This window comes from Ursus arctos, unplaced genomic scaffold (assembly GCF_023065955.2).
Source record: "Ursus arctos isolate Adak ecotype North America unplaced genomic scaffold, UrsArc2.0 scaffold_24, whole genome shotgun sequence".
In the NCBI taxonomy this organism is placed as follows: Eukaryota; Metazoa; Chordata; class Mammalia; order Carnivora; family Ursidae; genus Ursus; species Ursus arctos.
The window spans coordinates 1879609-1893134 of record NW_026622919.1 but is presented as its reverse complement, the minus strand read 5'-3'; the positions used below and the strand labels follow the sequence as shown (position 1 = coordinate 1893134).

Here is a 13526-nt window from a genome sequence, read left to right as displayed (position 1 = left end):
CTGTGCCCCCACTGTCCGTCTGTCTGGGGTGCTTTTGAGACCGGATGCCACATCCCCATCAGGACACCATGCCATCCCATGACCCCATGCCTGAGGCAAACCCATGGCAGCAGCCAGAGCAGGGCCTGCACACAGTAGGCACCGAATGCGTGCGTGGAAGATGGATGACTGAACGAGCACGTGAACCGCTGATAAGCGGACAGATGATGACATCTCCTAGCCCGGCAGACCCAGGGCAGAGCCGGGTCTGGGAAGCTCTCTACCCTACCGCGGGCTTCTCGGACCCACCTTCCTGCGAGGACCCCCAGGAGCCACGGCCTGCTGGGTGCCAGGTGCTGGGGTGTGACGGGCCACGTGCTGAGATGCTGGGATACAGGGCAGGGTCACTGGGTGCAGGTGCCCGGGGCAGGGTCTCTGCGGGGAGCTTATGGTTTCCAGGCACCGCCGCTAGGCTGTCCTGCGGCGCCACCGCGTGGCCGCCGCGAGACTCACCGCTACCCGACAGCAGCCCCGACAGCGTCGCACCGGAGGCTTCCAGGAAGGATGTGGGTGCCCCTGTGGCCCCGCGCGGCCACCCCTGGTCCCGCGTCTGTTCCTCTCTCAAGGCCCTAAAAGACGTGTCTCAACACTTGACCTGCTGTAGTCCGGTGTCTCCACGCCCGTGGAGCCTGCAACGGTCGCCGGCAAACCGAACCTCTGTGTGGCCTTCCATGGCCCTCCCCCTGCAGTCCTTCCCCAGCCTCCCCCCTGCAGCCTGCCCTGGCCGTCCCCCCTGCAGTCCCTCCCAGGCCTTCCCTCTGCAGCCTCCCCTGGCCCTTCCCTCTGCAGCCTGCCCTGGCCCTACCCCTGCAGTCCCTCCCAGGCCTTCCCTCTGCAGCCAGCCCTGACCCTCCCCCCTGCAGTCCCTCCCAGGCCTTCCCTCTGCAGCCTGCCCTGACCCTCCCCCCTGCAGTCCCTCCCAGGCCTTCCCTCCACAGCCTGCCCTGGCCCTCCCCCCTGCAGCCCCTCCTGGCCCTCCCCCTACAGTCCCTCCCCAGCCTCCCCCCTGCAGCCTGCCCTGGCCCTCCCCGCTGCAGCCCCTCCTGGCCCTCCCCCTGCAGTCCCTCCCAGGCCTTCCCTCTGCAGCCTCCCCTGGCCCTCCCCTCTGCAGCCTGCCCTGGCCCTCCCCCTGCAGTCCCTCCCAAGCCTCCCCCCTGCAGCCCCAACCTCTCAGAGCTGCCTCCCTTCCCCCACCCTCCCAAGGATGCCTGCCCTGTAGGCTCCCAAGGCCCACCCCCCGGGGCTGCTCCAGTGTCCACGGTAGTGTCCACACAGTGGGTGGGGCCGACACCCTCACCTGTGTCTTCAACACCATTTCCTGAGCTCACACGCAATCCCTGGTGTGAAATTTGCCCGGATTCTTCTGACTTCTTCCAGAATGTTCTTTGGCTCAACCCACATTCTCTTCTGTTTCTGTTAGTGCCTCCTTAGTCTGACCCCCAGGACCCCTGAAAACTCTTAACACACCGTATGGCACTGTGTCAGAACTGCACCTGTACCCCAGCAGCCAGCCCCCAGCTCGGCCTCCGTCGGGGTGTCCTGGCCGAGCCGGGCGTCAGCAGGACCCACAGCCCCCACGCAAGCCCGTCACGGGACAACTGGCGTCGGGGCCCCAAGAAGGAAAGTCCCTCCGCTCAGGGCACGTGAGTGGGAGTGCCCGCCTCCTGTGGGCCCCGCCCTCCCCTCTGCGGATTGGCTCAGCTGCGCGCACGCCACCAGGCTCAGCCAATCAGCCTCCCTTCCCCCCATGGCCACAGCCGATTGGCCCGGGGAGGGAGGCCAATCAGAGCCCTTGTCGGGGAGCTAGGATAGGAGGATGGAGAGCAGGTGGACAGAGGAAGAGACCTCGAGTCCCAGATGGCTTCCTGTGCTGGCGCCGTGCAGCCAACTCCCCATTTGTCTCAAGGGCAGCTTACGTCATCTGCACCAGACGGAAGTCACTGGGGTCTCTCCAAGCGGGCTGCCAGCACCCTACCAGGCCTCCAGTGGCCCTGTTGATGGTGGCCTCCCACAAGGGCCATGTTTTCATACCAACATCCCCTGGGTCTGCGCGTCGTGGAATGGCCCCCCAAATGCCACCTCCACATTGACACCTTCCCTGGAAGCCGCATCGGGATCCCGGGCTACTTTCCACCCACCAGAGGAGTCTCCTGAGCCCCCTGGAAGCTACAGGCCACCTGGGGGCTTTGGCAGGTGAGACGGTGCAGCAGCCCGGGGCTGGAGGCCGCGGTCACTAGCACCACACACTTGGCGCAAGCTGCGGAGTCTCTGTACCCCCCAAGATCCAGGGATGGGACCCCCCCCACCTTCATTCCTGCCACCCCATGGGTGGTTTAGAAGCGCCGGATCTCTGTATTAAACAGTTGTGGCTTGAAATGCCCAGAGAGGTGCCCCGAGCAAAGGTGGGTGAGGCTGGGGTTCGTATCACAAGTCATTCCAGCAGAGAGCCCTGAAGGCAGAAGTCCACAGTAGGTTACAGGAAGTCACGATCTCATTATCGCGTGGTGGGTTGAACTGTGTCCCCTCAAAATTCAGATATTGAAGTCCTAAGCCCCGGTTCCTCTGAATGTGATCTAATTTGGAAGTAGGGTCTCTACAGAGGTAAGTAAGATAAAATGAGGTCACTAGGCCGGGCCCTGATCCCATTGGGCTGGGACCTTATAAAAAGGGAAAACCTGGACACAGACACACACAGGGGGCAGGTGCCAATGGCGGCAGAGACAAGCCGAGGAAGGCGGAAGGTGCCGGCAGAGTGCCGGTGGCTGGGCGAGGCCGGGAGCAGAGTCTCCTCAGAGCCTCCGGAGGACGTCATCCTGCCCACACCTCGACTTCAGCCTTCAGACTGAGAGACCTTGCGTTTCTGCTGCTTCCGCCGGCGGCTCTGTGGCAATGTGTCCCAGCAGCCCGAGCAGACTAACGCGGCCTGTGAAAGACCGGACGGGTGTCTGAGGCGAGCGGCGTCAGAACAGTGTCTGATGGCCTGGCCGCAAGCGTTTCCTGAAAGCCGGGTTCTGGGAGCCCGAGAAGCGGCTGCAAAGCGGTGTTCAGGGGGGACGGTGGGGCGGGCTGGCGGTTCTGACTTCCCCGGCGAAGACTACATTTTCAAGAGGACAAGCAAGGCGCTTTAAATTCTCAGTTCCAGGGTAGAACCAGAGAATCGGGAATCTGTTGGACTGCTATAAAGGAAGATCTGATTTCTTGGGGCAGGACCGTTGTACCTGGAAGTCATCCCTCCAGCTTCATCCTGGGGCTGGCAGGATTCCACCACAGCGGGTTCTCCGCCCCGCCAGGTCCAGAAGGGAGAACGGAGGGCTGTGAGGATGGAGACAGTGGCGTGCAAGAACCTCGCCCGGCCCCCGAGCTAATCCCATCCAGCCTGGCCCAGCACAGGTGACCCTCCTCCCTGTCTGAGACAGCCCCTCCCCTGGGGACCGCACCGAGGCCGACACTTGCTAAGGGGGGGCTGATTCTCCTCAGGACCCCACCCCAAGAATACCAAGATCTGGCTGACTCACGCCGGGGAGCCACAGACGGGGACTCACTCTCTTTGGCCAGCTTGTGATAGAGGAGCCAGACCTGCAGACATTTCTCCTCCGCCAGCTAGCTTGATAGTCCAGGACGCTCGAGCAGCACAGCTAGGCCAGGCAGAGGAAGGCGCTCCCTTTCTGTCTCCAGCTGCTTCTGCCAGCGGGCCAGCAAGCAGAAGGCTCTTCAGTGAGTTTCCCCTCCACCTGCGGCTGCTTCTGGAGGACCTCCTCCAGCCTGTCCTGAGCCCAGCAAGATTCTCAGCCCTGGTGGGCTGCTTCTGTGGCCCCCATGGGACCTCTAGTGAGTTTCCCAGACAAGTGGTGGGCTCTCCTGCAGACCAGCTCTGGTTCTCAGCCTCTGAAACATTTCTTTGCCCCCAGCAGGCTGCATGGTCCCACAGCGGCCACGCCGTCTCCAGCCAAGGCTGGACCTTACCCTCACAGGCGGCGGGGACACGCTGATACGCAGAGTGCTCTCTCACAGGGATCTCTGGCTAATCGGGGTGTCCGGAAGGAAACACATAGGCAGCCACCTAGAATAGTGCCTGCCTTGTGGAACAGACGCAGAGCTCTAGGCCTTGAGGCCAAAACCCGACGTGAGCCACCACTGTGACGGCTTTCCCCCTGCCTCCCAGCGCTCACAAAGTGGCTGTGGCAGCAGGGATAGAGGCTACTGGGCTCAGCAACACAGGCTTCCCCCAACCAAGGCCCGCCTGCCCACCACAACCGTGGAGTGCCGGCCACTCAACGGCACCGAGCCCCCAGAATAGCACCACTCCCTAGGGGACCAGCCAGCCACCGGAGAGCAGCTCGGCTGACCAGGATGTTCCCATCGTGGGGCAGTGACTTGTCCTCGCTGCGTAGACACTCCCTCCGGATACGGATTTCCCTTCTCACCTGCGGGGATCTCTGCTGGAGCAGCACGCGTGTGCGCTTGGAGGATGGCCAGCACAGGGCCCACACAACGGCGCTTCTGACCAAGGAGGTCATTTCGCAGAAGGAGGTGAGGCAGGGGCTCATGCCCTGGGATTGCTCATCTCAGACACCCGCTGCCCACCAGCCGCTGGGCCGTTAGGACGGTGGCCCGGCCCATTGCAGAAGGATCAGCTGGGGTGACCGAGCAGGGCTGGGCGCTGTCCTGTGAGACGCAGTGTGCCCTCCCAACCAGGGACTCACGGCCAGGACATACAGGTGGGAACCAGGGCTGCACGTGTGAGTGGCTCCCCACTCCAAAGCCCCGTGCAGGCTTTCATCCCCAAGGGCTGGAGGCTTCTGCCAGGGCACATGGAACAAGAGTGGAGATGGGCAATGCTGGGCAGGTCCGGGCACTGAGCCACAGGCCAGGCGCATCCAGAGTCACCGGGGCACAGGGCTGGGTGGACTGTCCAGGTAGCTCTCAGGAGACACCTGGAAGCCTGCAGGTTGAATATAACATCACTAAACACAGCATTTTGTGGTCAGCACCAGCCAGGGGGCAGTGGCCCGGGCACAAGATTTCTGACCACCTGAGGATACTGTCCACAGGTTACCTTGCAAGGATCCCGCCCAAACAGGAGATTGGAACTTTTCGTCTTCATCTGCACAGCCGGGGGGCATTCTGGAAGTACACGCGAAACGCGTCATTTAGGACTGCGCAGGCCAGGCCGGCAGTGTCGTCGTGCCACTGTCGCGGAGCCCTACGGGGGCGGATTCGAACCCGTGGACCGCCGGCCGCTGGCCCGCACGCGCTTCGCCTTCTGAGGCGCCTGGCCCCGCGCGGCCGCCGTAGGGGGCGGGGCCAGGCTACGGAGGCCGCGAGGGCCGCGGCGGCGGCGGTGAGGGGGCGCGGCGGGCGGGGCGGCGGGCCGGGGCGCCATGGGCAACCTGTTCGGCCGCAAGAAGCAGAGCCGGGTCACCGAGCAAGACAAGGCGGTGCTGGTAAGAGCCGGGCCCGCGGCGACGGGGCGCAGACTGGGGCAGGGTTGCCAGGGCCCGGGAGGGCCTGCCGCTCCGCCGGGCGGGCTTCCCGCAGCCGGGTGGCGGCGCCGGACCGGGTGGCGGCGGGCGTCCCGAGCCCCGAGGCGCGGCCCCTGGCGGGCTGCTGGCGACCCGAGCGAGGGCAGACGGCGCCGCGGTGTCGGGGGCGGCGCGGAGGGCCGTAGTACACCTGGTCTGCAGGCGAGCGCGCGCCCCACGACCCGGGGCCGGGGAGGGGGGACCTGTACCGCCGGGTGACGCGCCCCGCGCCCGGGACGGGGGGTCGCGGCCCCAACCGCGGCGCGGGGTCGAGATTCCGGCCGCGCCAGCCTCGCCCGGGTCTGCGAGCCTCTTGGTTCCCCTAAGGCGGCCGGGCCCGGCGAGAGTGCTGGGCTGCCAGCACCCCGCACTGCTGTTCCCGTGGTGTTGCTGTTCCTGCTGCAGATTCGGGGGAGCTGCGGGAGGAAAGTTAGTTTCTGTGGGAGGAACTAACTGTGTGACGGGTTAAGCGAAACGGCATGTCGGGAGTAACCCGTTTTTGTAAGAAGTGTGCCAGGAAGGAGGTGGTCCAAAATCTGGGCAGAGCTTGCCTTTGCTCCTGATTTCTTTTCAAAACTGTCAGCAACAAACACACGTTATTTTTGTACTAAGAGAGAAACAAATTCAAATGACAGATGGTTTTTCCACCTTGGCTTCAGAGACCCTATGTTATAAGACGTTCTTGACTGAAGTTCCCCAGATGAAGGAGAATCAGCCCCGTCTGTCCCTAGGGAGAATCTGACCGGCGGCGGTGGGTGCCGTGCGGCCTGGGAAGAGGAGCACTTAGCTCTGGGGAGGCAGGGGCGCGTCTGTCTGATGGCTTCTCCCGCCGGAGGGAAGCCCCCAAGGCGATTCTCTTCTCTTCTCCAGGCCAGACTCACCTTTTGGTTTCTCTTCCGGGAGGCCTTTCTACTTTCCAGGAATTGTTTGGTGTGGCCGTGGCCCAGACTGGACCGACGCGGTCTGCACACAATAAACCAAGTTACTGCCTGATGTTTTCCTAGGATGTAAAGCTGAGCTGGAAGCTCCGGGCCCCAGTGTGCTGTCTGTCCTGTGGCCCTCTACTGACGCCCCTCATTTGACAAAGGAGGCCATCTGGCCACACCTGCTTTTATGGGCTCGTCTTCAGTACTTTGTACACACCCCGCTTGGACAATGGCCCGAGGGGCAGGGGCGGGCGCCCAGCTCCTGGGGAAGAACTGCAGCGAGAACTGAGAAGACTGGGCACGACATAGGCTGGCCACGGCGTCTCTGGGCCATGGGGCCAGGATAGCAGGCACCTTTCATTGCAGCAAGGGGAGTGTGTGCAGCCATCGCGAGCCTGACCCATGGGCCATGTGGTGTCCTGGGGCAGGCGCCTAGGAGAATGTGCTGTGGAGGGAGCCATGAAACAGACCCCTGCAGACACGTCTACACTGGTGGATGATTTCTCACTATACTGAGTCTTAAAGAGGTACCAACCTTTTGACTTAATTAACTCACAGCAGTTGACCCTAAAGGTAGAATGCTACGGATGGGAAATGCCCTGTGCCTGCAGCTGCTCACCGTAGCCTCGGAAATGGTGAAATCTGGAAGAAATGTGCATGGCCTAAAATACGGTAGAATGAACTGACGTGTAAGTGACTGTGCATCCTTTCTGGGACAGTACTCGGGGGTCCCAGGTGCTTGGCAAGATCACCAAACATTTCATCCAGATGTGCCGTCTGTTGTCAACTCGGTTATGGTGATAAGGGACAAGAGCAGGAGAGCTAAACACATCAAGAACACGTCTGAAGCCGGCAGAGCAAAGCCCGGATGGAAGGCCCCAACTCCTCGCTGTGGCTGCGGTGGGATGGTGGCTCTCTGGGGCCTGTGTTGTCTCTGAACCTCTGAGGCAGGGCGACACTCTGGCCTGCCCCGCAACACCCACAGCCCTGCTGGCAGTGGTGCATTTGAGAGCAGGCTTTCCACCTCAGCGCTGTGGACACCGGGGCTGGCTCCCCCTCTGTGTGGGGCGGCCCAGGCATTGCAGGGTGCTGAGCAGCGCCCCTGGCCTCCACCCACTGGTGCCAGGAGCATGCCCCCCCCCCCAGTGGCGACAGCCGCCAGTGTCTCCAGACGTTGCCCTCTGTGCCCTTTGTCTCCACAGAGAACTGTGTCTCAGAGGGTGTGCTGCCAGGGGCGGCCGTGAGGGCAGCCTCCAGGCTGGCCTCGCCAGGGGCTGGGTGGCCCGCGCAGGGCCCAGGGCAGTGAGGGCGTGCTGTTGACCCAGGCCTGCTCTCTCGCAGCAACTGAAGCAGCAGCGGGACAAGCTGAAGCAGTACCAGAAGAGGGTCACTCAGCAGCTGGAGCGGGAGCGGGAGATCGCCAGGCAGCTCCTGCGGGACGGGAAGAAGGAGTGAGTGGGGCCCCGGGCAGGGGTGGGCCCGGCCTAGGCAAGGCCGGCCGGCGGGCACGGCTGCCGGCTCACTGCATGGTCCCCTCTGCAGACGGGCCAAGCTACTGCTCAGGAAGAAGCGGTACCGGGAGCAGCTTCTGGACAAGACGGAAAACCAGATCACCAGCCTGGAGACGATGGTAGGCGGAGTGGGCTGTGGGGGGAGATGGAGGTGGGGAAGGCAGGCCCCTGACCGCCTGGTTGGCTTCGACTTCCACCTCAGGTCCAGAGCATCGAGTTCACCCAGATTGAGATGAAGGTAGTCGAAGGGCTGCAGGTTGGAAACGAGTGTCTGAAAAAGATGCACCAGGTAGGTCCTTGCAGGGTTGGGAGCAGAGAGGAAGGGGAGCGGGTGAACGAGGGGGCGGGGCTTGTTCTGGAGGCCACAGTTGTGCCCACGTCATTGGCCAGGAGCTGCTGGTGCCAGCTGGGAATGTGGGGAAGCAGTTGCTACCGGGAGAGGGTGACGGTGTTAGTGGTGGACAGACTCAGGGGATTGACCTGATCATGGGGGGAGGGGCACAGACTATGAATTGGGTCCACAGATGCTCAAGTGACTGGAACAGAAGTCCAGGAGGGTGCAGGAAGGGTGTGGTGAACTAATTGGGAGGGCTTCCTGGAGGAGGCGAACACGGCCTCGTAGGAAGCGGCATAGAGGTGGGTGGCAAAAGGAGGGGTGAGGCTCAGAGAGGCCGTGCCCCAGCTGACCCCATCTCCTGATGAGTGGACAGCACCCCAGAGCGCCACAGCCAGCCAGCTTCTCTGACCGGCCATCTGGTGCTGTACCTGCCAGTCCAGAAAAGGCCCTTCTCTGAGCCCACACGAATCATGTCAGCGGCCCAGAAAAGCATTGACACCTTTTTACTGATTTCTCCCTGGACCCCCGAGGGCTGCTTGCGGTGCCCGAAGGTCTGGGGCAAAGGGCCAGGAGTCCGAGCAGTGCCCTCAAGGCTTCTGAAGAGATGGGCCTTTTCAGAGACCTGAGCCTCTGTGTGTGGGCCCAGCCCGCGGCAGAAACCCCCAGAACTGTGTCGTGTCCTGCGTGGCCTGACTTGTGCCCTGCCGGTCCAGGTGGCCTTACCGCAAGGGCTTCTGTTACGTGCCTCACTGATGAGACTAACTCTGAACTGATTAGGTGATGTCCATAGAAGAAGTGGAGCGGATACTGGAGGAGACCCAGGAGGCCGTGGAGTACCAGCGGGTAGGTATCGCCGGGTCACAGGGACCCCACCTTCCACCAGCCCGCAAGTGCACCTGCAGCCCGCGTGAGTGCCTCGTGGCCGCCCTCGAGGGCCGTGCCGGCCCGTGCTTGTGGTGGTCACGTTCTCTCAAGTGAGGGGGGCCTTGAGCCACGGGCTGTCTCCTTCCTCCACAAGGGGCCACCTTACCCCCTGCCCCAGCCTGGCCGTGGTCCTCATTTCTGCTCTTTTGCAGCAAATAGATGAGCTGTTGGCAGGAAGCTTCACTCAGGAGGATGAAGATGCCATCCTAGAGGAGCTCAATGCAATCACTGAGGTAACGGGACCCCCCAGGACTGAGCACAGTCACTCGGGTGACGGGACCCCCCCCAGGACTGAGCGCAGTCACTCGGGTGACGGGACCCCCCCCCCAGGACTGAGCGCAGTCACTCGGTGACGGGACCCCCCCCCAGGACTGAGCGCAGTCACTCGGGTGACGGGACCCCCCCCCAGGACTGAGCGCAGTCACTCGGGTGACGGGACCCCCCCCAGGACTGAGCGCAGTCACTCGGGTGACGGGACCCCCCCCCCAGGACTGAGCGCAGTCACTCGGGTGACGGGACCCCACCCCCAGGACTGAGCGCAGTCACTCGGGTGACGGGACCCCCCAGGACTGAGCGCAGTCACTCGGGTGACGGGACCCCCCAGGAGGCCTCTGCCCATCGTGGTCTTTGGCCTTGGGTCATGGGCACACAATCCTGGTTTTGCACCTGGTGTCCCTAAAACGACTAGAATTTGTGCTACGCTGAAGCCCATTCTCCTCGTGTAGCTGGCTGACAGCAGGGAGAAACGCCGAAGAGAACGGTTTCCTGGGTTGTGCACCCCAGAATGCTGCCGCTGCTGGAGCAGCCTGTAGCCAGGCGTGCCTGGACAGCACCGCAGTGCTGACTCCTCGCTCCCTCGGCACCCTCTGGGGGACAGAGTGTGGCTTTGCGATCACGTGGGTGTTCTTTCCCTTTGGTGGCCTGGTCACTCACTGTACACGTGGCCCTGAACGCTGCTAACGTTGTCCCATGCAGGCCCCAAGGCCTGTGTCCGCCCCCTGACTGGGCGATCTCCGCCTCTGGGTCACTGCTCCAGGCCGCCACATTCTCCCTGTGACCCCACCTGCCGCTCCCCGTACCCGCAAGGGGGCCAGCTGGTTAGTGTCGCTGCTCTCTGCCCTTCAGTGTCCCGTGGGCACCTGCCTCCGGATGTCCTTCCTCCCGAGGACCTGAGTGCCCCCTGAGTGGCCAGGGGAGCCAGCTGGGGGGTGGACCATGTGTTGCCCCTGGGGACGGCCAGCTCCGCCACAGACCTGCCCCAGAGCGAGCACAGCGGGGGCGCCTCTGCAGCTCCGGAACCCGTGTGCGCGCGTGTTCCCCGGCCCGCGCGCCTGCACCGCCAGGGTCTGAACCGGAGTCCCCAGGGAAGCCCCACGGGGCGATTCAAGTGTCAGCGGTGCCGGGCGCTGCGGAGGCCGCGCTCTGGAGCTCTGGTGTGAGAGCTTCTTGCTCAGACGGTGTCCTACAGCCTCCACCCTCTGTTTCTCGTAGGAGCAAATGGAGCTCCCAGAGGTTCCTGCAGAGCCCCTTCCCAAAAAGAAACCAGGTACGCGCTTGTTCTGTCCTTCGGAGAACAGTTGAGTTCTAGAACGAAGCAAGGTGCCCGGGCCACGAGGGCCTTCCCTTCCCGCTTGCTGGAAGTGGGTTCCTGTCTCCCCAGCCGGGCCGCTGAGCTTGCCGAGGCCAGCTCGGGAGGAGCACAGGCCTCGCTCTGGGCTGGGGCCTGGCTCTCTGGGATGGGGGCGACCTTGGAGCCTAACCCCATTCAGAGAGGCGCAGCCCATAGGCAGAGCTGGGAAAAGGCCGTGTCCAGCCCAGGACGAGCCGTCCTCTAAATAGAACAGCCCTGTGGTGCCATTCGCCGCCGGGGCCCTGCGAGGCTGGTGGTCCCTCAGCGTTTCTGCCCCTCTCCCCGTTCCTCCTTCACGCCAGGCCCGAGTGCTTGCGCCTCGGCCCGTCAGCCCCGCAGGCCCTGCCCAGAGCACGTCACCCTGGAACCTGGCCCCTTGCCGCCTCCCCTCTTCTCTGGATGTTTCTGCCTCTGGGGTCTTCTCTACTCGACAAACACCTCTTTCTTTCCTCCACAGAAAAAGTCCCCAGCGAGGCCAGGCCCAAGCAGGTGGAGCTGGTGGCAGCTTCGTAACCTGGCCTCCTCTCGTGGGACTGGCGGGGACTCCCCGGCGACTGGGGCCCACAGAGTTTGGGTGCGTGGCCAGCCCTGACCTGGCTCCCAGGGGGCCGGTGCCAGGCCAGGCCGGTCAGGTGCTGATGGAGCAGCGTGGCGCGCACAGGGCTTGATACCAAGATGACTCTATGGAGCATTTCCCTGGTGCTGCTGTCTTGCTCTCATTTCTGGATTAGATGGCAACATTCAGACCCTCCGGCCATACACAGCTTCTGACGCCGTGGTTCCCACGCGGCCACAGGCAGGCCCGACGCTCCTGGTGCTGGCCACACTCCTGTCCCCGGCCCCGCAAGGCTCCACAGGCCACCTTCTCCGCAGCTTGCTCCCTTCTTTGGAGGGCGCGTCGAAGCTAGCTTCTTGCCTGCCCTTTCCTCACTTCTCCCTGCTGCTCCCATCAGCCGGCGGGCGGCTTCAGTTACGGAGTCCCTGCCTTGGCCTGGCTTCCTGACCTGCCCAGTTTCCATGTCGGTTCAGGGCTGGAAACCTCTCCTCTTCTGTGTCGGTGTTCGGGGGTGTCGGGCCGTGCAGGTGGACACACCCTTGCTGGCTTGGTGACTGCAGGAGCCCCGACCAGTGCTTGTCACCAGTGGGAGCTCGGCCCCACTGCAAAGGGACATTCCCGCAGAGCCAGCGGTCTCCCTGGGGTTCCCGGAGGTGCTGACGGGGCCTGCTCGGCACGTGCGACCCCTGTTGCCTGGGAACTGGCTGGGCCCCCGGGGCTCTCCGACCCGCCGTCTCTGAGCTGTCGGCTGCCAGGCGGAAGCCGTGGGGGGTGGGCGCGGCTTTCAAGTTGACGGTTCATTCTGGTATTAGACAATCCCGATGACATCTCCCTCCCAGCAAGAACAGAAAGAGGACCTCCCAGCCCCCCAACAGGTCAGCCCCATATTAAAGTTGATGCCTGCATGGTCTGCTGCCTCGTGGAGTGGGGTCCATGGGAGCACCTGGGTGGGTTCAAGTGTGGCTCCTCTCCTCTAGTGTCCCTGAAACACGGTCCCTTGCCCCTCCGAGGGCATTCACTTGAGGGCACCTGCCTTGGCAGCCCCACGTGGGGGCTGAGGGTGCGGGGGCTGGTGAAGGTCCTCAGTGCACCGAGGGGCTCCAGCACGGAGGACGCCCTGTGCTCAGGCCATCCCCTCTGGGCGGCTGCCTGTAGCAAGGTGCAGGGGAGGGTCCTGGTTCCCCTGCAGTGGAACAGACACCGGCAGTGTCAATCACTGAGGCTGGCCTCAGACCCCTCGGGGTGAGGGAGGCTCGTCAGTTGGGTACCTCCAGCGGGAGGGCTGGTTTGGAGTCCCAGTGCCCAGGTGGGAAGTCAGATGCCCCAGGGAGTGAGCAGGCCATAGCAAGGAGAAGCTTGGGGGGGGTGTCCCACTTACGGGGGCTTCCGTGCCCTTCACTCAGAGGGCATGATGGGATGTAGCCAAGTTGCCAGGGGCGGTGACAGGAGATGAAAACCTGGATCTGGAGGTGTAATGCTGGCCTCAGCCAGGAGGGGGCTCTCTGCCAGCTAATTTGGAGGATTTTGCAGGAAACTGGCATTGCCGGTGCCAGTCTGGCTGCTGGGCCCCACCCATTTGTTTCTGGTAACACAGCCACCTGGCCCTAAGACTGCACAATGGCCCTAAGGGCAGTTCTGATAGACAAGAAGGAGCAGGCTGCCTTTCCTTCCAGTGACCCTGTCCCGCTCTGCAGCTGCCCGGCCAAGGGCATGGAGGGAATGGATGGCCCGGTTGGGGGAGGTGCAGACCCCCCCGGCAGGGTGGACCCCGGAGCTCGGGCTTGTCTGCAAAGCCTGCCCTTTGCAGTCACTGGCTGGCCTCCTTGAGGGTTTCACCACGGGGGCTGCGCCGTGCGATGTCAGGGCTCCAGCTGCCCACCTTGTGAGCGCCTGCAGAACCCGCCTGGGTCTGCACGGCCCGCTTCCTGGCATGGGGAGCACAGTAAGTACCCTGGGCGTCATCCTGACCCGGGCGAGGGGCACCCTCATCTCCTGAAATAGCCTGGAAGTTGGGGAGGGAAACTCGTCCTCTCTCACTGTCCAAGAAATTACATCTTATGTATGAATTAATCACCTTTTCT

The 13526-nt window shown here is 63.4% G+C and overlaps 1 protein-coding gene across 4 annotated transcripts in view; it reads left to right on the top strand.

Annotated features, from left to right (window-relative positions):
• The window catches only part of CHMP6 (charged multivesicular body protein 6), a 28885-nt gene that overhangs the window by 6437 nt on the left and 8922 nt on the right, over positions 1–13526 (top strand). For 2 of the 4 annotated variants that reach the window (XM_057317994.1, XM_057317993.1), the window contains exons 1-7: positions 5386–5483; positions 7829–7938; positions 8030–8117; positions 8201–8287; positions 9113–9178; positions 9412–9492; positions 10751–10805. In XM_057317994.1, coding sequence (XP_057173977.1) covers positions 5421–5483; positions 7829–7938; positions 8030–8117; positions 8201–8287; positions 9113–9178; positions 9412–9492; positions 10751–10805 — 550 coding nt within the window. In that variant the 5' untranslated portion in view covers positions 5386–5420. Of the gene's footprint in view, positions 1–5385; positions 5484–7828; positions 7939–8029; positions 8118–8200; positions 8288–9112; positions 9179–9411; positions 9493–10750; positions 10806–11346; positions 12356–13526 lie in introns of those variants that run through there. The other 2 variants (XM_026483935.3, XM_057317995.1) reach the window with 2 other exon arrangements.